This window comes from Oculina patagonica, chromosome 5, assembly GCF_052425735.1.
Source record: "Oculina patagonica isolate OP01 chromosome 5, crgOcupat, whole genome shotgun sequence".
In the NCBI taxonomy this organism is placed as follows: domain Eukaryota; kingdom Metazoa; phylum Cnidaria; class Anthozoa; order Scleractinia; family Oculinidae; genus Oculina; species Oculina patagonica.
Window position 1 is genome coordinate 32,637,509 of NC_135762.1, and position 26,822 is coordinate 32,664,330.

Here is a 26,822-nt window from a genome sequence, read left to right on the forward strand (position 1 = left end):
AATCAATGCTACTCCTTCTAAATAGGATGTAGAGGTAACGTAACCCATCCAGCTGCATAAGTGCAAAAAAATAACCACCAAATTGCCGGAAAAAGGTGATTAAGATCATTCGTGCTCTGATCATTCATGCTATAACCGGGCTGAAAGTCAACTCGACAAACCGAGCCAGCCCGGCTCATGTAATCAGGCCCTAAAATGGTTCTTATGTGAAGGGTGCTTAAAAATGAAATTTTAGCCTAACAGGTTCTTAAATGTTAGGTTCTTATATGCGGGTTTTTACTGTACCCCCTAGTAGTGGAGAATATACAGGGAGGCTCCGCCCGAAAGGGGTACCTTTTTCATACAGTTGGTATATAAAGGTATACAACAAAAGGGTAGGGATTTCCCGTGTATCTTGAACAGACCCACCAATTGGATTGGTTGATTTATTTAATTACTTTAACGGAGTTATTGACCGTTATTCACGTGAAAATTAAAAAAAAAAGATGCAGTATGCTATCTGTAGGTATGTGAAAGGGGTGACATTTTCTGTCGGTGGTATATGAAAGGGTTAGCATTCCGCTGAAAAAACTGGTATATGAAAGGGTAAGGGTTCAGTCCTCGGGGCGAAGGAAACTAGTTGTCGACAACTTAAGTAGTTTCTCCTGTTGGAAAGGACACTAGTTAGTTGTCGATAACTATATTTTTACAGCTTTTTTAATCGATAACTCGCTTCTTGTCTGTCAAGGCCCTAAAAGGAAACCGGGGTTTTGTTCGTCTGCAACGCAGGCTACATATATCTCTACTCGCCACGTTTACATTGCTGTCGCTGCCTCTGCTAATAGATTGGGATTTTTATCATATTTGTTTTCTTACTGTTTACGTTGTTGCTTATATTTAGCTTATCCAGATTTCACTTATATCTCTTTATTAAACTTATGTAATAAACTCAAACGATGGTGGCCCCCACTACAAACTGTTGTGTTGTTTGCGTCTTTACTTATAATTACCCTGCGAGCAGAATCTTCTTCGATCTTCCTAGAAGCAGACAATCTTTTTCCTCTTCTCGATTTTTTCTAGGAAGATCTAACAAGACTCTGCTCGCAAAGTACAGCGACCACTGACGAGCGAACAGGATAAAAGCCGCTTTTAGTACTACCGAAAGATTTGCAAGGATCGTAGTATTTCGGGTATTTCAAAGCCGGGGCTATTTAAATTCTTTGGTCTGCATTTTGATTAAGCGATTTCATTTGGATCCATTGTTTTTTTCTCGTTCATGTTTTGTTTTCGTACCTCTTGGGAAAAGTTAAGCTCAAAGAAAGAGGGGATTTCATATTTAAATAAGCTCGCTTTTTAGTCTTCGCTCCAGTAGCTTCTACACACTTTGCTCTGTTTGAGTGCTTTACACTTCAAGAAGTCAAGAGCAGATCTGTTCTCTGCAGTTCAGAATTCTGAGAGGTAAGTTATGAAAGATATATAATTCTCTGTCCTTTTTTCTTCTTCAACAAGTTATAAACTGCCTTGGCACGGCACAGTTTTCCCTTTGTAAGTAAGAATTAGTGGAAATCGTTCTTTCAGGTGATAATGCCAACGACTGAAAACATATTTTCTGGAACGTTTACAAAATGATATTTCCTCGTTTTGAGTTAACACATTTGTAATCAAATGTCAGCGCGCACAAGCCTTTCATATGTGATAGCGATGTAGGTCAAGTCACTATATTCAATCCGCTCCAGTTTTACATACCATAACCGCAGCCATTTAGTCGTTCCTGTAACTCGCGGTACGGTAAATAAGAGCTTTATTAATTTGACTTCCTCACTGCTGGCTGCACGAGTGACAAGCAAATTAGGAATACAGAAAGATAACGACAGCGGTAAAAATAAACGAGCATTTTCGCGTTATTTAAGCAAGATACCTTCCCCTCGCCTCCAGCAATTGTTTAGTGATCAGTCGTGTTCCAATATCAAGTTGGTCAAGCGTAACTGATGCATGAACTTAGCAGATCGGCCATCAAATTTAACCGTATTAACAAGATGTAATAACCTGTTATTGCGAGTTCCAAGAAAATTTAAGAGTAGATTTTTGTTTTTAAAACGCAAAAAAAGTTTACTAAAACGTGCTAATTTGTATGGAAACTTCAGACCAGTAAATATCATTATTCATTATTGCGACGTAAGGCAACCCCACGCGCTCCCTTCACTAGGAAACACATTCCGTATCTTTTGGATAACTCGACTTAAAGAAGAGAATACATTCAAATCTTTCGTTTTCAGAAAGTCAACCAACAACAGTACTTCCTGCGAATTGAGGTAATTTTTCTCAAGGATCTTTTTTAAAGAATGCATTGCATGAAACCGATTGTAATTAACATGAAACGCTAACTGCTAATTGATAAGTAATTAAATTCAAGTAAGTAGTCTGTTAGGCGTTCCAGTAGTTTTATAATATTGGTCAGTTATGCTCAGAATATTTTAACAGTTGTCAGCAAAATTAGTATTTGTGAAACTATAAAGTCTAAGTTTTAAAAAGTTACGTTTAACTTTCATGCTCCTGATCTCGTACATTTAAATTCAAAACATCCTCCCTAGCTCAGAATCTATTCTCTTCTTAATCCTTCTTTCAATGCGATAGGGATTATTAAATTCTTACCATTGATAACTTATGGAAGGAGAAACTTTATTCATAGAGAAACTTTATTGACATATTGAAAACATAGTGACTCTGTCAGAATTTGGATTAGTTATTAGGAGAGTTAAGATAAAAACGGTTTCATAACTTAATGTCTATTCTTTTATGTGTATATCGTTGAAAGTTCCTGACAGGTTATTTTTCCCGTCCGAATTTTAAGCGTCCGATATATTTACAGTACAGTGTAACTGTTTTAAGTACACAAACAAACCCGATGTTATTTTCGCGTCGGTGTATCTCTAAAATCTTGAGGGTACAGTAAAACTATTATTTTTACAGATGTTGTTCCAGTCTAATTCGTGTTTTGTAGGCGTAAAATTTTCTTGGTGTCTGGGCACGGTGCCCGAGTACGATTAACATACTATTTTTTCAAGTGCTCATGCCATAATTCGGGCACTTAATGGTTCTTGGGTACTTTGGTTTTCTGTGTGTGTACACGACGCTTGTTTTTGCCGGTGCCCAGGTACCAGTGTTCGGAAATTAAGTGTGAACACGGCTTTATAAGGGCCTGTTTATATGGAGGAGAGTTGTCCCTGTTAGGAGGGCTACCCTCTCCCCCGAGCTATCTTTTGCCGAGCGTTTATATGAAAAAGTTGTCCCTGTTGACCGAGCCAAAACTTGGCCCTCTCGGTTCAAAAGACTGGCGAGAGTTGTTTTGAAACATCTATTATGTCTGCCTTTTTTAAATAAGGAACGCTGAAACATCGACCACGACCATTTTTTGGACAAATTTACCGCCGACTTCGATTTCAATGTATCTGCAATTTTGTTTTGGTCGACTACAGCGTTTGCGCATGCTCTGTATGTGTCAACTTGTCCCTGGTAGGCGAGGCGAAAATAACCAAACTGTTTATATGGAAAAAAGTTGGCTCGCTCCCCAGGGTCACCCTACCTTCAAAGCGAGTGACCCTCCACCCAGGGTCACCCTGCCCCCCGAGCCAACTTTGCAATTTCTCATATAAACAGTTCGCAGCCATTTATAAAAAAACGTATGAAAAGCTCTCTCGCCCGGGGTGGCTCGGTATGGAGGGTAACCCTCTTACCAGGGACAACTCTCCTCCATATAAACAGGCCCTAAGACGCATAACAAGACCTAGGGCCTGTTTATATGGAGGAGAGTTGTCCCTGGTAGGAGGGCTACCCTCTCCCCCGAGCTATCTTTTGCCGAGCGTTTAGATGAGAAAGTTGTCCCTGTTGACCGAGCCAAAACTTGACCCTCTCGGTTCAAAAGACTGGCGAGAGTTGTTTTGAAACATCTATTATGGCTCCTTTTTCTAAAATCAGGAACGCTGAATCGTCGACCAAGGCCATTTTTTGGACTAATTTACCCCCGACTTCGATTTCAATTTATCTGCAATTTTGTTTTTGCTGATTTTAGCGTTTGCGCATGCTCCGTATGTGTCAACTTGTCCCTGGTAGGTGAGGCAAAAATAACCAAACTGTTTATATGGAAAAAAGTTGGCTCGCTCCCCAGGGTCACCCTCCCTTCAAAGCGAGTGACCCTCCATCCAGGGTCACCCTGCCCGCCCGAGCCAACTTTGCAATTTCTCATATAAACGGTTCGCAGCTATTTATAAAGAAACGTATGAAAAGCTCTCTCACCCGGGGTGGCTCGGTATGGAGGGTAACCCTCCTACCAGGGACAACTCTCCTCCATATAAACAGGCCCCTAGTTGACAAATTGCCCAAGCTGGACCATGCAGATGAATTATGCGTCCCTAGTACAAAACGCTGAAATTGGCCAATCTTTGGACAGAGAAAGAGAACATTTTTAAATAACTGGAAAATAACTTGATTATTTTTAATTTTTTTTTTAAATTTGTAGGTTATTCCATTAAGAAGATGAAGCTGTTCCAGGGATATTTTTTCCCTCTTTGGCTGTTGCTCGGGATATGTGCAGGTCAGATATGTGCTGCATTACGTGATGTCGTGTGTTAATTTGTTTTTGACTACTTGACCAAACACATAGCTTCGTTTTTACTTTTAGGCAATGTAATCGTTAGAAAAGCAAGAAGCTCTGCGGATGACTTGGACACGAAAGATGGTTTAAGAAAGCAGCTTGATGATGTGACTAAAGTAGTGAAGAAACTTCAGGAAGAGTTTGAGAATGAAAGTAAGAACAGGGCAGTCGCGTTAGCGCTAGAGAGCTCAACAATTTTTGTCAGCCGTGTACTGTAGCGTCTTCTTTTGAGAGATCCGTTGAACACAGGATCTGCACATTGATCTGCGTATTGATGATGGCCTGCCACTTTTTAACAAATGTATCAAATAAAGCTGTAATATTTATTTACTCATTGATCTATGACGGCTGATTGGAATGAATCGACGATTTAATTGGTAGATTATAGTTTTAGTACTTTAGATTAATTTGGAGTAGATAGGTGTCCCCAATTAGCTTACTGTAATAGCTAAATACTTTTACACGGAGAAAAGGTCGTAATCATCATCATCATCATCATCATCATCATCATCATCATCATCATCATCATCATCATCATCATCATCATCATCATTATCAACTGGTTAATTGACAGATTAGTTTATGGATTTGAATTTGTTGAAGTATAGTATATATTTATTCGTAGATACTGTATATCAATTGATGAATTCACCTTAATGTTTTCTTCAGATAACCAGGGACAAAGATCTACTTTGACAAAGAGAGTCTCCCAAGATGAAAATAATGAAGTAAAGGAGGGAAAAATTAATTCCACTAGGAACAATATGGTAATTATTTGTCTATCTTAAAGCGTTTTATGATCTTAACTTGCATGGCACGCTAGTTATGCAGTAAGGATATATAAACGCAATGCAATACTAGGGAATAACCTCAGTAAACCACGCCCCTTTTACTTGATCGAGTTCTGGCAGATTGGTATCTCATGATGCTGATAATTGAGACACAATTTGTTGCAATCGTTTTGCTGTGCTGCGTTATTAGTAACATAAAGAAGTTTTCCTTTCTACCTCTGAACTGAGACCTCTCAGGATTAGTAATTGCTGATTTGTGATTTAATTACAGTTTAAAGGAACTGCCCTTGGAGAAAAATTGCTGGAAGCTGGTGTCAACTTGTTGACACGAGAGTTGGATAGTAAAGTAAAAAACAAGGAGGAAACGAAAAATTCTGATGCCAGTACCAAGGTGTTGTCAGTCAGCTTTGTTGTTGTGTGAAATAATTTTTTTAAACTAAGGTTATTGTTGCTATGAGGAGATATCTCCAACTAGCTTGAATGATCTATAATTACCTCGACAGCAAATGTCGGACCACGACGCGTGACTCCTTTAAATAATATTACTAATTACCTTGACAGCAAATGTCGGACCACGACGCGTGACTCCTTTAAATAATATTACTAAAATAATAATAAGAATGGCTTTTGAAAATAATAATACCCAGACTGTGCCATCGCGAATTAGATTTGGCTATAGTTTTTCGGTCCAATCGTTGCACTAAAAAACAAACCAACCTGATTGTTATTCAGTAGGAAACGACCAAAAGAAGCTAGGATGTAATGTTTTATTGTCAAAACAAATTGAAAATATTTTTACGAACACTTTTAGTATACGCAGTCACACCTTTAATGCGACCAAATTTTTGCGGTCTCCCCGTTGGTAGTTCGGTCAGCAATAACCCCCCAATAACCCTTCGTACATGAGTTCATTTTAAGTGATTCTATACAAACTCTTGAAGGTATTTTATTTGGGTCAACCCTCGCGATCGCCCAATAAAAGGAATTCATTTTATGTTCAAAATGCCAAAAAGCACGCCATAGATTATAGGCCAAAATTTGAGAGTGTCGAACCCAACTCGACCGTTGCGTATAACTAAGTTGCTCGATGAATATTGTTGAAATAATCTTTATTAAGGAATTCCTGTGTTTTATATCATTACAGAAAAGCGATGAAGGAAAACTAGACAAGCGAACCAACCCTGCTGTAGCACAGATGGGTGCGAAAGCTGGCGAAAAAGCTGTAGATATGGGAGCTAAACTGGCGGAAAAACAAATGGAGACAATGGGGAAACAGCAAGGAAAAATTGATAAATTCCTTGGCGAAGAGGTACTTAAAAATTCGAATTTTCAAAGTAAATTGTTATCTATTTAACTGATATTTTACTTTTTAATATTGTCAAGCGCCTTTGAACGTATGGAAATGGCGCTATATAAATGATGATGATGATTATTATTATAAAAATGTTAATTTAACGGGCAAGTGCAGCCTCAAAAAGACCGTCAATTTGCCGCTATTGAACACTGAAACTTGTCCGCGGACATTATCTGTCCTGCGTAGCTTACAGTTTTTTCGATGAAGGCCTTCGACAACTGTTCGCTTCGTCCAAGTTCAAAGAATATAAGTAAGTGTGGGCCCATTCTTGTATTGGAATAAAGATATTGTCCCACGTTATATTTCATTTGGAAAACCTACACCCTCTAGTTCCACTTGGCGATAGATTAGTATTCGGGGGGGGGGGAGGGGTGGGGGGGGAGTGGGAGTAGTCCTTTCGAGCTACTGAAACTTGGATAAGCGCCGGACTGCTGGGTCACTAGACTCGAACACGGACTTATTAACCTTATTGCTATTTCTTCTTGTAAAGATTAAACTTGACATAACTGGAGATAAAGGCTGGCAAACAGACGACATGTTCATCCCGCCTGGATACCACATGGACGCAAAAGTCATTCCAGAATCAAAACCTGCGCCTGCCGTGCAGGGACAGCAGCCATTTACGTTTCCATTCGGAGCTGGTGGAATGATTATGAACGGTTGCTTTGGAAGTGGGTATAAGCCTGGTGATCGATGCTACGACGCTACATGGGCAACCACAAAATGTTTGGTGAGTTTCAAATTTTGATGTCATTTTTAGATTTGTACCAACTTAAGAGGGACGCTCACAAGAGGCAGAAATATCTCTAAACTATGAAATCCAAAAAGCGCTAAAGCATGTTGTATACATACATAATAATAATGTATACATACATAATAATATAACGAACAATATAATCCATCATTAAAAAGACTCAATTTTTAAGGATTGTCCGACTTAATTTTGTATTCTTTGGTTCCAGGGTAATCGGCCTCAGTATTTGGCATGGTTTCACTAGCCTGCGTAGCTGGCGGTAGTAGTATAAGAGTTGGGGGCACCAGATCATTTTTGCAAAAATGATCTTGAACTCCCCAACTCTTATACTACTCCCAGTGCTGGATCCAAAATGGAAATCAAATATCAGATCCCAGTGCTGGATCCAAAACTGAACAAAATCTGGATTCAAAAATGGATTCAAAAAAATGGATTCAAATATTGGATTCAAAAAATAGAATCAAAAATGGAATCAAACATGGAATCAAAAATGAAATCAAAAATAAAATCAAAAATGAAACCAAACCTCGAAGCCAAACTGAAAACCAAAATGGAATCAAGTTTGAAAACCAAAATGAAAATACCAAGCCTTAAAAACCAACCCTTGCTAAACCCTTTAATCAAAATAAAAAAATCTCTTATACTCTTTTTCAAAATTTTGGATACAGTGCTTTTAAACAAGCCGAGTTTTTATGCTGTTGTTATTATCATGGTAAATCTCTTGTACTGAATATCTGTTGTGAATTATCTTCTAAAACGATTATGATTTTTGTTATTTTTGAATTCATTTTTTCTTTTTCAAGGTTGGATAATACACTGTTTAAATCATTGTAAATGTTACATATGTATTTACTTGTTTCATTTTCTTCATTTAATAATTTTGTTAATGGCTTGCAATGTCCATCTTGTTTTAGTTTTTTTTCTAAATATACTAAAGTGTCTAGATTTTCATATACCCAATCTCCGAGTTTTGATAATTCTTTTAATGTTACGATATACTTCAGTGTGTTTATTGCGTCATCAGACATATTTTTGAATGTATCTGCTTTGAAACATATTTTCTTTAAATTTTCCATGTTTATTTTCATGTTGGTCATTTATCTATATATATAGTGTATGTTTTTATTTTTATGCGTTTTTTCATGAATCTCTTATACTCTTTTTTTAAAAATCTTGCATCTTAGTGCGTTTAAACAAGCCTTGATATCAAATCACAGAACCAAAACTGAAATTCGAACCCTTCAAAACCAAGCCTGAAAAACCAACCCTAACTCAACCCTTGGTTCAAAATAAAAATAGGTCTAATAAAAATGCTGATTAAAACGCACTATTAAAAGTTATATAAAATTATAATGTTTTATTATTATATAGAAAAGTTATGGTATATAAATTTAATTATACTAAAATATGGAAACTGATGGCAACAAATCGTATGAGCGTTGAAAAATGGAATGAATTAGAATGTGAAATGAATAAAACATATAAAAAAAAACTAAATAATAAACTTTACCATATCAATAAAATAATTGATAAATTAAGCACTGAGAATAAAATTTTAATTAGCGATAATCAAAGGGAAAAAATAATTGAAATATTTGAATTAATTTTTGTAAATCTTAGTGCTATAAATAAATTTATAAAAAAAGATAGAAATATGGAAAAAGAAAGACATAGGCTTATAAGTATTCGTTATTTGTTAAAGAGGATATTTCAACATCTAGATATACCAAGTGATTATATTGAAGTTAGTAAACAACAAAAAACACAAGAATTTAATCAAAGATACTGGTCTGATATATGGTTCATATTGGGCGAACAAATATGTGATATTACTGACAACTAAATTCTTGTTTTTATATTTTGATTGATATATAAATATATTTAATATATATTTATATATTAAATCCTTCATAGAAATCCAGTTGTTAAATTCATTAGCTATTTCTTTTTATTGTAGTGCGTTTAAATTTGCTGTAAATCCTTGAATGGAATCCAACTGTTAAAGTCATCACTGTATCCCTTCCATCTTACCAAAGCTAGGTTCTTCTTATAGTTCCGCCGAATGACTTTATCAATACGAAATACTTCTTGTTTTGCTTTCAACATTTCAGGCTCATAAAAACTTCCTTGTATGTCTTCATTATTGAGATCTTTCAATTTGAAAGTAATAGGATTAGTGTATTGTATCTTATCGATTGTAAAAATTTCTTCGGTCCAGTTTGGGGTGTACCCTTTATCGAAAATATTTCTTTTATATTTCGATATTCGAACCTTATCACCTATTTTGAATTTCGGTTTCGGTTTTGATGTTTCCATGTCACCGTATAAATTGAAATATACTAAGCCTTCATTCTTTTTCCTCGAGGCTTCTACAGGTGTCATTTTAATGCTTGAGTGTTTGGTATTATTATACTGTTTTAACAGCTTGGGTAGCATATCGAGGTACGTCGTATTACCTTGAGTAGTGAATTGTTTCCACATTCGGGTTTTAATTGTCCTATTCCATCGTTCACAAACACTACTCTTCTCTTCGTTCTCGGTGGAGTATAGTGTTATACCATTCTTTTCCAAAAGCTCCTTCATATTTTTATTGTAATACTCTTTCCCTTTATCAGTCCAAAGATATTGTGGTTTACGCCCCTCTTTGAATATTGTTTTGAATGCTTGAGTTACAGTTTCACCTTTTTTGTCTTTTAGTGGCACTATCCAACCATATTTACTGAAAACATCCAGTACCATGAGAAGATATCTATATCCCTTGTTCCATTTACTAAACTGTTGCATTTCGACCAAATCCGAACACCATATTTTATCAATATGGTTAACTATAACACGCCGTCGAGTAAAGTTACGCTTTATTGGTTTGTGTAACTCATCAGCTAATTCTTTTTGCCAGCTTTCTTCACTCGACGGCCTTTTCCGTTTTTTGACTTCTTTTTTTTTATACCCATACCTACTTTCGATTTACCAGCTATTATATTTCGAGCCAAAGCATGTCCCCATTGCCTGTCTTTCCATGGTATTGCGTCTAAGGATTTAACCATTTTCCTGTCTGCTTCATTTTTGCACTTTACTTGATCTTTTGAGGATTTATTTGCACATACGCTGTAATCTACATCATGTTGCATGCTGACGGCATCTGTTTTTCCTGTTGGTTTTTCATATATCTCCAGTATTTTACCTGTTTTTTGATCCCACTTTACCTGTTTCTCTAAAGGATTACCAGGACCTGTATAACGATGACCAGGCATTACAAAACCCTTTTTTGGTGCTACTTTTAAAATAGCTTTATGGATATCGATACCTTTTCCCTTTCTGTAGTAATCAACATTGTCTTTCACTCCTTTGAAAGCTTGCCCAGCTAAAAGTCTAGCCATAGCACCAAAACTTGGTGCTGGGGTAACAAAATTTGAAGCCATGTATGCTATTTTATCAGTTGTAGATGGTCCTTTATAACGAGCAAGAGCTCCACCACTTTGACTTTTGACAAATTTAGTTTTAGTGATTCCACATTCAACACATTTACATTTAAGCATTAAACGTCCATTTTTAGCCATTACAAATTGTTCAGACTCTGGTATACACTCAGTCTGTTTCTTCTGTTTTACACAATATGATTTAACCATTATATATATATTGATTAGATATTAATCACAGTATTTATTCCTCCATTTTCCTGCTTTTTTATCCCAAACGGTTCCAGAGCATGACGGATCTTGATGCTCACTTGGAGATGTCCAGAATTTCTTTGAGAATAATCCGTTTTTCGTGTTGAAGGCACCTTTTGCGATATCTCCCGACCAATACTTTTTAAATAAATCCTTATCACCACCAGTAATACCCATTATGAAGCTTGCAACGTCTTGAGCTTGTTGAAATCCTGGAATCTTTTCGCCGACCTTTTTGTTAATCGTTTCACCAACTCCTCGCCCCTTTTTCTCACTCACAAAACGAGTTTTAGTAATACCACAAGAAACGCATTTCGATTTGAGCATTAAACGATTGTTTTTTGTTCTCACATATTTTTCAGAACCAGGAACTGAATTAGTTTGTATTTTTTCACGTACACAATACGATTTAGTCATTGTATATATATGAGTTATATATTTCTGAAATAATGTTGAATGAATTTTTCATTCTTCATTGTGTAATATATGTCAAACCCTTTCAATAAATTATAATACGAATTCCCCTTATTCATTTTGTTGAGAAAGTATAGACAAAAGTATCCGCATGTGGTTGTATTTATGCTCTGGATCTGATTGTTTTGATGTAGCAATGTTAAATTCTTCTTTTTTGCGTGATCGACTATACCTTGAAATGGAGGCATGCCAAAACTATCAAAATAATTGATTACCTTATCTTTTACATAAGTAGCAACCCAATGGCTTCCCCTCATATATGAGGGTTGAAGATTGTATATAAATAATGCTTGTTTATGGTTATGTGGTACAGTCTCGTCTCTCATTAGTACGTTTTTTATTGGTATATTCAAATATGAACACCATTTTATTAGATCAAAATTACTCATGGGAATATTCTTATGGAATTTTGGCTTGTTTACTTTTTGGGTATTAAAATCTTTTTTTTTGGAACAATCAGACCTCCCGATTTGAGGAACCTATTATACTCATTCCATGATCCAATTATTGGAGGACTCCTATAAGATAATATCTCTTTCTTACTTGGTATTCTGATATTTCCCCCATCCTTCTTTGAAGTGTTATCAGTTGTTGATTTGTTAGTTGTTGACCTTCCTGATCTTGTTTTCGTTTTCGGAGCACTAATTCCAATCATTGGAAAACCAATTCGCGGTGCTCCATGACCAACCTTTATAACCTTTCGAATTTGTGTCTTTAAGATGTTTAAATCAGATCCAACACCTAACTTCTTAGCCTTATTCAATTTATTGATTTGTCGTTGAGTTAGCATTAAACTGTCATTGCCAGTCATATCTGAATTGCTTAAGCGAATAGTGATCTCACTTTTATTTCTATAAGCAGTCAAAAGCTTACTTCGCTGTCCTTCTGACAGATTCACTTTATGAGAGTGATAAGTTGTCATTACTTGTATATATATTATATGTTATATAATTTCTTGTTTATAAAACGTATACAAAATAGAATGGTTTATACATAATATTCAATTGATTGATTTATACAATAACCAGCTCATTCCCCACCTTGTCAATGACGATTGTCTCATCATAAAGAACGATGGCATGGACGTTGAAAGGACTATCTACCGCACTATTAGCGTTTAGTTTATATCTGAATATCAACTGCTTTGGGTCCCTTGTCACTCGCTCGGCTTGATATGATAGATCGAAAAAGATAATAGGATAGAGAGAGTTGTAATTTGCCAGGTTAAGTTGTGTACCGCTGTTGTAATCATTCTTTCTCATACCATAGGACATCAAATCGTTGAAGATCCTTACTTTTGATTCTGAATCGTATTCAGTTTCTGGGTAGAATACTCCATTCCCATATTCCAATCGGCATGTTGTCAAATAACTACCATTCCCACGGTCAAGATTGATATTGTAGGTATCAAATTCATAGGGATTTTCATCTGCATTGTTTGATTTAGCTCGTTGTAGATATACAAAGATAGCCTTAACATTATCAATACTGGATGAGATTTGGAAGAATCCACTGCTATTCGTTGGTGAGGAAACCTCATACATTTCGCGCATATACGTCCAAGTGTTCTTTACCAAGAAGGAACTAACAAACTTATCATATAGGCTGTCCTTTGGAGTCAATTTTGGGACCCATAGAAGGAATCTATTAAGGACCACTCGACCATCAGCTACATCATCGGCCTTTTGAAGTAATTCGGCGTCATTCTGTAACTGTATATTGAACTGGAGTTGCATTGGGAGTAACATTCGACCCTCCAGCTCTTCAAAGAAACTGTAACGATTTAGAGGTATAACAACATTGACATCATTGAGACCTGTCGTCAAAACTCGCCTAGCCTCAAACCCTGCATTCTGATTAGCATTTGCTATCCTATGGTCGGTATCTAGATACCAAAGACTATTTTTTGCTACTGAGCGACTAAAATCGTCACTATATTCGAGGAGGTTCTTAACGAAAGTAACTTTATGGAGATTATCGGTATCATAAACGATTTTTCCTGCTGATTTAATCATCATGTGGGCAATCAATGAATGTGCTCCATTAATAACTGTGATACGATTTGCTCCCGTTGTTGCTCCATCAGCTAACATTTGCACCTGGAATTGCACCTCGAAATACGCATTATACCAATCGTAGAATGAACTTCTATCGTTAATCGTAAACTTATAGCCGTTTTTAAGTTGGTGCTGACCGTTAGCTGGGACTCGAATAACATCATCGAGTTGATATCGAACCAACTCGGACCTCTGTAAGTATTCGCTTGTTCTAAAAGACATATATTATTATGTTACATAATTTTGCAATTATGTACCAATTTTTTTAATCATTTTATTCATTTTACTCAACGCCTTCTTTTTAAACCTGATCCTGATATTAATCTATTGATGATCATATCAGTACTTTCATTTTTCTGTTGGTGTCTGACAGGTGAGGCATTTACTTTCTGTAAGATTGGGGATAGTGCCTTTTGCTCTGCATTCCCCTTCCTCATATTCCTAAGCCTTTCCATTATAAGGTCTCCGGCTTTTTCTGATGCCCTTTTACCCAGTTTATCACCTGCATGAGAAATACCTGATTTTATTGCCTTCTTACCTAAGGGCTTGACAATTTTTTTAACAACAGACGACATAACACTCTTCATCGGTTTGAAAATGTTATCAACGATAATCCCTGACCCTTTGTGCTTATATACAAATTTACCAAATTTTGGATGGTAAAACCTCTTGAATTCATATGGTTTCATTATATACTATTATGTTATATTATTCTATCCTTTTCAAAATTAATGAAAAAGACGTATCCGCTCCATTCAGGTTAATTAACCGTCTCTTCCCATCTGTGATGTATATTCGAATGCTACTTATCTGTTGCTTATTAACAGGGTTATATGTGACCCTACGAGGCTCGATTGTAAACGAATAACTCGGCTGTAGTACGCTGGTCGAAAAAGTATAAATGATATCCGACTCTTCGCCATCGACTAAAGAAGTATTGACTAGATCGCAATGTACATTTAATATATCGGTATCTTGGCTTAGATTTGGGACTCTTGGACCAATATTTACCGCATCCTTTAATACCTTTTTATCAAACCCTATAAGGTCGTTGAAATTGCTATGCGTCAAATCAAGTTGATAATTTTGAGATAAAGTGATTGTGACTCGGAATGTTGTTGAATCAAAATCAATAGAGATGGGATATATAGGGTTATCATCATCTCCTGTATTAGTAATCTCTTTAATATATTCATCAAATTCAGAATAATTCCAAACACCTGCAGGGAAAGTTATGTCTTCAAATTTATTCCCATTATCAGAACTATATTTAATGAGCTGATTACCATATGAGGGATTTACATTAAACCATGTAAATGACATGTTAATAATACGATTGAGGCCTATCATATATTGGTAATTGCTATCCAATGTTATAGGCCTGTTGAATTTAGTTGTAAAATTTTGAGGAGTGTTATTACCTTGATTTTTAACACTATATGATGATAATACTAACTCACGATCCATATATATAATACAGTTACATAAATTAGACTTTAAAGTACAGATTATATATCTGTTTATATTGTTGTTTATTTATAGTAGACCTTTTTAAAAGTGTGTCTAATATAGCGACTCCCATATTTCGCATTTTAACTGATGTGTTTCCTGCGTTTATTGAACCGATGATCAATTCCAATTTTTTGAGAAGCTGTTTTACATCGTTAAAAAATATAACATTTCCACCTTTCTGTTTTTTTCGAATACCAGAACCTTTTATCGTTTTGGCTTTACTTTCGTAATGTTTTATGTAGTCATTTAATGCAACTCTTGCATTGTTTATTCTCTTATTTTTAATCTGTCTTTCCGCTTCAGATATAGTTCCCCTATTATATTCTTTAGTAACATTCGCCTTGAAACCTTTCAATTGTCTCCGTTTATATTTGGCTTTCTCTAAAATCTTATTAAGATAGTTCTTGGTTTTCTTTGGTGTCATTTCAGGCTGATCTAATTTCATTTGCACTACATCATAATCGTCGATACCAACGTCATCTAGTATTTCACTTACTTCATCATCAGCATCTAAAGCATAATCAATTTCATCCTCATCATATTCAGGAGGTAATTCATCTTCATATTCAGGAAAATATTGGGGATCAACATAAATCTCCTTTTTTCCTTCTAAAAGATCTTTTAAAGATTCTTCATATGTTGGTGGTTTCGGTACAATCTGTTTTTCATTTTGTGGCATTACAGGCTCATTAAATAAATTATCTACGTCCATATCCTCAAAAGGATCAACTTCAGGATAGTAATCTGGAGCTTCCAATTCACCTCTCATCCCCTTTTTGACACGATTTTTGGGTACTTTTGCTATCTGCAAATTACTTTTAATTACATCATCTAATTTACTTGTCACTGGTTTGAATACCTTCGAAAATGACTCTTGGCTTGTCTGCTGACCGATATTATTTTGTGTGATTGCATTTTTAACATAATTGATTTTATCGCCCAAATCAGATTTACTCTTTGCAAGCTCTTTCCATCTAAGTAAACTCATTTTATTTTATATTATTACGTTACATAAAAAATGAAAATTGAATATAAAAATCAACATTTAACATAGCGTTTAACACCTTGATGTACACCGTGTTGAACACCTTGTTGAACTGAAAATAATATACCCATATAATATAATGAGAATACCGAATTATGACACTGAAGACGATATGGCCTCAAACTTTAGACAACTATACGATTTCATGCCAAATCAATGTTTTCGGATGCTGGTTTCCTCACCATCAGGTGGAGGTAAATCAAACCTTTTACTTGATATGATATATCGGCTATTGTTTTATGATAAAATATATCTTTATGGGAAAAATCTTCAGCAATCGAAATATCAACATCTTTTCAATACCTTTGAACCCATTAGTCAAGAGGCTGGTTATTCTGTTATTGAAGCAAGTAATGATAAAATAATACCGCTTGATAAAATATCAGATGAAGGCCAAAAACTTGTCATCTTTGATGATTATCTCAATACGGGATCAAAAAATGATAGCGAAATACGCAACTATTTTACAAATTCAAGAAATAAAAATTGCAGTTGCATTTATTTATCTCAAAGCTATTATAATACCGATAAAACAATCAGATTAAATTGTACTCATCACTGTATTTTCGAATTCCCATCTAATAATGAACAAGGAATGATTTGCAGAGAACTTGGAATCAGTAAAAACGACTATCTCAAAGCAACTGCAGACCCATTTAGCTTTTTATATATTGATAAGCCACGAAAATTCGTAACAAAAAATTTCAACGAACCATTATAATCTAAATAATATCTATAATGAGTTATTCTAACGGTTTATTGCAAAATAAAGAAACAGTTGTTGGAAGAAATGGAAAAGATGGTAAAGACGGTGTTGGTTTCAAACTAACAGATTCAGGTGATTATAATATGGACAAAAAGAAAATATTTGGGTTAAAGACACCAAATGACGTAGCATTTGATGCTGATCTCGATACATATGCAAAAGACTTGAGTAGTGCTGTTAACAAGAGATATGTCAACCAATTTTTAATGAAAAAAAACAGTGATGAAACCCATTTTGATTGCGTTGGACTTTCATTGCAAAATACCGAAGTGTATTATCCAAGTTTATATAACGATCGATCTGTACCAAACGTAGGCTATGTTAGTGCTGAGGATAACAAAGTAAGGACTGAAATTGATGCCAAACTTGCTACTAAAGCAGACAGATCGTACGTCAATACTACTTATTTAACAAAGAAGACAGCAGGAGTTTTAGTCAATTCCATTCAAAGCAAGGCAGACAAATTTTACGTCGATAACACTTTTTTAAAGAAGGTCGTAGGACGAGTTTTGACTCAAAAAATTCAAAACAAGCTTGATATTGATGGCAGTAATTCGATGCAAGCTAATCTCGATATGAACTCTCATAAAATAACAAATCTAAAAAGCCCAACCAATGATACAGACGCTGTAAACAAAAAATACATGCTTGATCATGTTGATAGCAGTCATATAACTTCCGTTGGTCAAGAAAACACGTTTGCCCATATAATGACCGATAGTATCAATCAATTAAGCGAAGAAAATGATATCGAGCTTGGTAGTTTAATTGATCATCCGACTCCATATCACAAAATTAATACGAAAGTTGTAGACAGTAAGCTGGTACTTGACAGCAATAAAGGCTACTACTCAAGCAGATTAGGTATCAATGTATATAGTTTACCAATCAATCGATACACAATGGTTTTCGAGCTATTTTTTCCAGCTGAAATAGATCATGATAGTCTAGATATCGATATTGTTTCATCAATCGACAACATCGACAAATCAACTACGCGAGTTTATGATGGATATACTCGAACAATAACACAAATTAATAAATATCAACAACATCCTAATAATTATCTCTATGTTGATATCGTTTTAAAGATGAAATCAGGGAACGCATATGTCCCAAAATTACAAACATATATCGTGATTTATGGAATAAAAGGTTATCAGAGTGACGTTAATTCTAGGATATACGATCAGCTATATTATGTTGAAAATGATAGAATAGCTTTCAATGCATCAATTGATATGAAAACAAAGGCTATTTATGGTATTAAACCAGCTACTACTAATGACCAAGCTGTTAATTATGAACAGTTAAAACATTTTCGGGACAATTTGAAGTCTGATCTTGAATTAAAAATAGATAAAAAAAGAAACATCAGCTATTACCATAAAATTTTCGAGTATTTTTATGATCTAACGGATCCATCTGAATTCATCATGTCAGATGCAAACGGAGCGGTAATTCAGGGATTAAATAATGGTTTTGTCTTTAATCCCACAAAATTGTTAGAAGATTTTAATCCAAAAAACGGCTTTATGAGTGGTTTCGAAATTAATTTAAATGAAAATATCACTGAATCCAATGACTGGACTATATATATGGCATTTAAATATGACTATAAGCCCAGTGATAATAAAAGGATTAAAATAAACTTCGACAATGGTAGTAGTTTTGATTTTCCATGGGTGAAATTAGAGTCTAATCAGTTATCACTCGATTATGATTTAGATGTATCTTATGAGCAAATTAGAGATGTTTACATAGGTGTTTATTTGAATCTCTGGTATACTAAAATAGGTAATCAATTTAGAATCGGTATATGTAACAACGGCATTAGTCTCGATAAAATTTTCTCGGGGTATACGCTGAATGCATCTAGCCTTCAAATTTCTTCAGGTTACTATATACAAAGAATCGGTTTTAGTAAAACAGCAATATCAGTAAATAGTAAAGAGTATCACAAAGTCCAGTTTATAGACAAAGCGAAAGGAATTTTCTTTGAATAAATTGCTTAATTGTATAAACAATATATATATATGAAAGCTGTAGATTTAATACATGAGATACTAAAAAGTATTGAACGATTGATCCAAAATATCAGGAAATTATATAACAGAATAAAAAATAGAAAATCGAATGAACGAAACATTGTATAATCATATAACATATGAGAAGATATATGATGAATTTTAATCACATATCCAACAAATTATCAGAAGATAGAGTGAAGGAATTGAAGGACCTGTATAATAATTACCACCGATTACAGACATGTTATAAATGGAAGTATAAGAAATTGAAACGTGTTTATCTGTCTCTGCAGATGTCCTCCATTGGCTTGACTGTCATAGGTACTGTTGTTGGTAGTATCACTCTTAATCCTATTGTTATAGGTTGTTTAACAGGATCGGGTGTTTTGATTCATGGTTATATAACAAAGAGTAACATATCTGACAAAGTGAATAAATGCAAATTTGCATACACAAGTTATGAGAAAGTTTGTATACAGATAAAATGCTTCTTGAGAGGCTTACCATCAGACGAAAATGCTTTTCTGACCGATCTAAAAGTGCTTGATGATATAGTAATTGATCAATGCCCCACTGTAGATGAATTTTTTGAAAAATATTATAAAAAATTCACTTCAGAATAATTTTAATAATTTTATCAAATTTCAACAATAAAATCTTACCGCAATACCGATCATTAAACGCTAGTGTTTTTTTTGATTCAGTAACACAGATGAAATTGTAGGGTATACCGAGCATTTTAAACAGCTGTCTTATAATATATTTCGTTGAGATCATCCTCTTTCTTCTTTTATTTATAGATGGAAGAATAGTATCGATTTCATGAAACACTTTGTAAATCTTATCACGATGATTATGAGACAATTGAACTCCATTTTTAATACATAAATCATTCAAGACGTTTTCGACATGATATTTTCTGTTATAGATACTTTTACTACATATCTTGCGTATATTTTTATGAAAATCTATATACTCATTGTAAAAATTAGAACCATGAACCAAACCGCAATTAATACAAATATTTATACCGTTTTGATTTGACATATCCTGCTTACTACAGCATAGCTCAGCCACTTTATCTCCTGCATATAATAACTCATTGCAAAAAATACAAGAACCCTCGCCCATTATTTTTAAATCGCTATGTATCTGTGTATCACAAAACATCTTATATATAAATATATTTATATAAAGATGGTTCAAGGCAATAGAATTAAGTTATATCGTCTAAAATGCAATTATGGAAACACTCGTAATTGAATACGCAACGCATATAAACTTTTGGAGTAAATTTTACTCAAAAAGTTTATAATAAAAAAAATTCTTACTCATGACCTCAAAAACGAATTTATCGACTTGATATAGCCTAAATTAAAAATACCTGCTGACGCGTAATTCATCAAAAAACTCCCTTGTTAAAGACTGGTTGATTAAAAATACCTGCTGACGCGTAAGTCGAAAAATCACGCCATTGATCAAAAAAAACCTGCTGACGCGTAAGTCGAAAAATCACGCCATTGATCAAAAAAACCTGCTGACGCGTAAGTCGAAAAATCACGCCATCGAAAAACCCCTAATAATTTCCGAGAATGTCTTCAAATGTAAACATTGTGGAACCATCTTTTTAGTCATTAATCATTTATAACTTATGGCTAAAACCGTAAACTGAATAATTATGTATTTAATGTTGATCCTTACGAGGTCTTCCACGTCGTCGTTTCTGGTCTTCAGGTATACACTCTAAACGTACATGATTTTTGTGTTCATTTGATATTTCAGATCTGCTGTTAAGGTCTGAAGATAGCATTTTAATAATACAAATATTTGTTTTAAGGATGCTCTGAATACAATACATTTTATTAATGAAGGCTATATCATTCGAGCTTTGATCAGATTCTAAAAGGTGTTTGATATTTAATGTTATATCAGTCATTCTATATATATATTAAAGAAAATAATTATCTGTTTATATCTAAACGCACTATAACAGTCACATATATAAAGACAAGTTATGTAACATATATTGAAGAAGGCTATAAGGCTGGTTACACAGTATTGATATGATACTGTTATTGTTGTTGATGACAACCAATAATATTTTATTACTAGTTATTTTTAAACGCACAATATATTTATAGTAAAAGATATAAAGAAATATCATTTATAGTATAATAAGAGAAAATGGGAAGAAATTTAAAGTATGATAACGACGCTGATAGAATAAACGCTATCAAAAATTCAAAGACTAAGTATATGTTAAATAAACGATGGAAATGCGATATATGTAATTACGATAGTTCATTAGCAGCTAAATGGACACATTTGAAGTCAAAAAAACATTTCAAAAATGCTGTTTTCAAAGCAATAGAAGATGATGATAGATTTGAAATAATTGAAAATAACAATACACAATGGAAAATAAAATTATCTTATCTAATAATATGAACAAATCAGATCTAGCTAAGCTATCGAAAACCGATCTTATAAAAATAAAAAAAATAATTTTACTATAAGACACTTAAAGAAATAATAATTTCATATAGTATAAAAAATGGAAAATAAAAATATCTCATCTAATAATATGAACGAATCAGATCTAGCTAAGCTATCGAAAACCGATCTTATAAAAATGATATTATCACTAAAAGCAAACCAACCTAAAGTTTACAAACCTAGGCCACCAATCCCAACTCCTCGTAAGAGTGTTAAACAGATGATTGATGATTATGAGGAAAATATCATTCAACCACCACTTAAATTTAGAGATGATTATAGGCCTACACCAAAGCCTAGGACTATAAAACCAAAAAAACCAGTTCCATTACCAAGGACTAAAATAGAACAAGTCAGCAGAGCTCTAAAAGGCTACACAAAGTCTTTCGAAATTGGTATAAAACACAACAAAGACCCGTTATTACAACTACAAAACACAAGGAAAGCTGTTGAATATCATATCATAAAAGAACTATCAGCCATGAAAGGACTCAAATTTGCTGAAACTCTTAAGGTAAAATTCACTAAAATGTTTGAAGATAGTGTAATATATAAAACCGCTTATTTCAACAGTAAAGCACAGACCATAATTAATAATCAAGAGATCGAAGAATCACTACAAGCATCTAAACAAATGATATTAAATTTCGTAGCTGAATGGGTTAGTCAAGGTTCAGGATGGACTATTGAATCAGTTGATGGTCATTATATTAATATAGTAAAATATGAACCAATAAAAGGCTCCTCCTATATTCAGCTACCACCAGAACTTAGAAATAGTTCAAAAGGATTGATTAACATGAAAAATGAGGATAATGAGTGCTTTTGTTGGTGTCATATCAGATGCTTAAATCCGCAAGATAAATACCCTCAAAGGATTAAAAAATCTGATAAGGCATATGTTGAAAAGTTAAATTACGATGGAATTAATTTTCCCGTGAATATAAAGCAGTTTAACAAAATCGAGAAACAGAATGAAATCAATATCAATGTATTCGGTTATGAAGACAAACAGCCATTTCCCATCTTTATTTCAAAAGAAAAATATGATAAAGAGATGAATTTATTATTGATAACTGAAAATGAAAACAATCATTATGTGTTGATTAAAGATTTTAACAAATTCATGTACAATCAAACAAAACATAAAGAAAGGAAACACTTCTGTATGCATTGTCTGCAGTGCTTCAGTTCTGAAAGAGTATTGAACGATCATAAGGAAAACTGTATACAAGTAAACGGAACTCAAGCTATTAAAATGCCAACAAAAGACAATAATATACTAAAATTCAACAACTACCATAAACAGCAAAAAGTTCCATTCGTTATATATGCTGATTTTGAAAGTTTATTATACAAGGTATCTGGATGCAAACGTAATGATGATAAATCATATACAGAGGCATACCAAAAGCATACAGACTGTGGATATGGTTATAAAGTTGTTTGTTGCCTTGATGATAAATATTCAAAAACTGTTCAAATATACAGAGGAGAAAAAGCTGTTTATAAATTCATGGAAGCCATGTTAGATGAAGTTAAATATTGCAAAAAGACTATGCGAAAATTCTTCAAAAAACCATTAAAGATGACTAAAGATGAAGAAGAAGAATTTCAACAAGCAAAAGTATGTTATATCTGTGATAAAGTGTATAATGATGATGATATACGAGTGAGAGATCATTGCCATATCACAGGTAAATTTCGCGGATCAGCTCATCAAGAATGTAATCTTAAATTGAGAATAGAGCCTGATAAGATAAAGATACCAGTCATCTTTCACAATCTTCGGGGTTATGACAGCCATTTTATTATGCAAGAGATTGGAGCTATTGTTAAGAAACATACATACAAAAACAAAAAAGGAGAGATCAAAGAGATGAAAATCAATGCTATACCCAATAATATGGAAAAGTATATGGCCTTCATGCTTGGTAATCATTTAACCTTTTTAGATAGTTTTCAGTTTATGAGTTCTAGTCTTGATAAATTAGTAAGTAATCTACCAAAAGAATCACTAAAATATACTTCTGAAATATTCAAAGGTGAAAAGCTAAATCTCATGTCAAGAAAAGGTGTATATTGTTATGATTATATGGATAGCTTTGATAAATTTAATGAAAAACTACCCAAAAAAGAAGACTTCTACAGCATATTGAATAATGAGCATATCAGTGATGAAGACTATCAACATGTTAAAAATGTGTGGAAAATGTTTAAGATTAATAATATGGGTGAGTACCATGATTTATATCTAAAATCAGATGTCCTATTGCTTGCTGATGTGTTTGAAAGCTTTAGAAAAACATGCTTAGAATTTTATAAACTTGATCCATGTCATTACTTTACAAGTCCGAGTTTATCGTGGGATGCTATGCTTAAAATGACTGATATAAAATTAGAGCTAATGACTGATGTAAATATGTACCAATTCATAGAAAAAGGAATGAGAGGAGGTATTAGTTATATAGCAAATCGATATAGTAAAGCAAACAATAAATATATGAAGGATTATGATAAAAAAGCTCCCTCTAAGTATATCATGTACCTCGATGCGAACAACTTGTATGGCTGGGCAATGAGTCAATATTTACCAACAGGTGGATTCAAATGGTTAAAACAGAAAGAGATTGATAAGATCAACTTAGCTCAGTATAATGATAATAGTAAAAAGGGATTAATAATAGAAGCAGATTTAGAGTATCCAAAAGAATTGCATGACATTCATAACGACTACCCATTGGGAGCAGAAAAGGTAAAAGCAACAAAAAATATGTTGTCTGATTATTGTAAAGACATCGCTGACAAATACAAAATTTCAACAGGTCTTGTTCATAAGCTGATACCAACATTAAACAATAAAGAAAAGTATGTACTACATTATAGGAACCTTCAGTTGTATTTAGATCTTGGATTAAAGCTCACAAAAGTCCATCGAGTTCTCGAGTTTAATCAATCACCTTGGTTGAAGGAATATATCGATTTCAATACTCTAAAACGCACCAATGCTAAAAATGCTTTTGAAAAAGACTTCTTCAAACTAATGAATAACAGTATATTCGGTAAAACCATGGAAAATTTGAGAAAGCGAGTTGATGTCAGATTGGTAACTAATACAAATAAGCTATTAAAGCTAACAAGTAAACCGACTTATGTCAGTAACAAAATATTCAATGAAGACCTCGTAGCAGTGCATAAGATCAAAGAAACACTTACTTTAAACAGGCCGGCATATGTGGGTATGTGTATCTTAGATCTAAGCAAAACATTGATGTATGATTTCCATTATAATTATATCAAAAAGAAATATGAAAATAAAGCAAAGTTGCTTTTTACTGACACAGACAGCCTTACCTATGAGATTGAAGCTGAAGATGTATATCAAGATTTTTGGAATGATAGGGATAAGTTCGATAACAGTGACTATCCTGCAAGCTCACCGTTTTATGATAATACTTATAAAAAGGTAATTGGTAAGTTTAAAGATGAAGCTTTAGGAGTGCCTATCAATGAATTCGTCGGTTTGCGTTCTAAAATGTATAGCTATATAAAAGACGATAAGAAAGTAGGAAAGACCGCCAAAGGAATAAAGAAGAATGTCATAAAGCAAAACATCACACATCAGAACTATAAAGAAACACTATTCAATAACAAGCAAATGCATCATAAAATGAAAACCATTAGGAGTCAAAATCATCAACTCGACAGCTATGAAATCAATAAAGTATCACTCAGCTGTTTTGATGACAAAAGATATATACTTGACGATGGTAAAACCAGTTATGCATACGGGCATTATAATATCAAACAATAATTTTTATCATTTACTATTTGTTTTCATTTATAATTCCAATATTTGTTTTCATATACAATTCCAATATTTGTTTTCATTTTACAATTTCAGGCTTGTTTAAACGCACCTTGATTTCAAAATTATAAAAAGAGTATAAGAAGTTTTTTTTACTTTGAATCAAGGGTTGAGTTAGGGTTGGTTTTTCAGGCTTGGTTTTACAGGCTTGTTTTTCTAGGGTTTGAATTTCAGTTTTGGATCCAATATTTGATTTCATTTTTGATTTCATTTTTGATTCCATGTTTGATTCTATTTTTTGTTCTGATATTTGTTCAGTTTTCGGATCTGAGATTTGATCAGTTTTCGGATCTGAGATTTGATTTCCATTTTTGTATCCAGCACTGGAGTAGTATAGTGATTGGGGTGTAAGAGATCCAAAAAAATATTTTTTTGGTCTCGTACCCCCAATCACTATACTACTGGCGGTATTGTTGGGTTTAGCGCGCGCAAGCAAGCGGCGAAGCCGCGAGTGAAGCCACTCGCGGCTGCGCCGCTCGTTAGCCTCTCCGCCCCAAGCCACTCGCGGCTGCGCCGCTTGCTTGCGCGCGCTAAACCCAACAATACCGCCAGCTACGCAGGCTAGGTTTCAATGATCAATGTAAAAGGAAAAATAAATTTCCTTGTGCTGCGTGGCACTTGTAAAAGTACAAAAATATGCGTATAAAATTCTCACTTAATGAGTTTTAAGTGCCTAAAAAATTTAAAGTTCCAGACGTTTCGGGCTTAGCCCTTCATCAGTGGAAAGTCAGGATTTCCTGACTTTCCACTGATGAAGGGCTAAGCCCGAAACGTCTGGAACTTTAAATTTTTTAGGCACTTAAAACTCATTAAGTGAGAATTTTATACGCATATTTTTGTAGGTTTCAATGACTCTAATTTATTACAAATCCCTTGGAAATTGACGCCTGTATCGAAAACCCGCGTATGTCGGATAGCACCTATACAGTAATTGGTCCTATGCAGGTTTGAAAAGGATGCAAAAATGCCATTTTTGCATCCTTACTACATGTATCGCGTTAGTCCGGGACTAACCCGATACATGTAGTAAGATTGCCACTTGTGAAAACATTGATACCTAAATGTGAATTTTTGTGGTCATTTGAAGGTTTTAAAAAACTAAGAAGATTCGTATGTAAAAAGTTTGTCGATGGCCGATCTTTGCCATCCAGCCTTCAAATCCTTAAATGTTTTTTTCAAAGTTTCAAACCAACATATCATGTTGCAACCAAAATGTATTATTTTTTCCACATTTCCCAGGACCTTATACCAGGCGCTACGTTCATCGGAGTTGGTTTTGATGGCCGTGGAGATTACAGCCCTGAATCAAGTAGAATGGACCTGGTTCAGAGAGCTTGCACTCGGAAGCAAAGGTACTTCAGTTATAAGTTTGTAAAA

At 34.1% G+C, this 26,822-nt stretch overlaps 1 protein-coding gene across 1 annotated transcript in view; it reads left to right on the forward strand.

The window, feature by feature from the left end:
* The first annotated feature begins 4,512 nt into the window (after positions 1-4,512).
* The window catches only part of LOC144655146 (uncharacterized), a 31,296-nt gene continuing 8,986 nt past the window's right edge, over positions 4,513-26,822 (forward strand). Inside the window, exons 1-7 of the mRNA XM_078515360.1 lie at positions 4,513-4,570; positions 4,658-4,783; positions 5,300-5,397; positions 5,693-5,812; positions 6,566-6,730; positions 7,266-7,505; positions 26,685-26,797. Coding sequence (XP_078371486.1) covers positions 4,513-4,570; positions 4,658-4,783; positions 5,300-5,397; positions 5,693-5,812; positions 6,566-6,730; positions 7,266-7,505; positions 26,685-26,797 — 920 coding nt within the window. The remainder of the gene's footprint in view (positions 4,571-4,657; positions 4,784-5,299; positions 5,398-5,692; positions 5,813-6,565; positions 6,731-7,265; positions 7,506-26,684; positions 26,798-26,822) is intronic.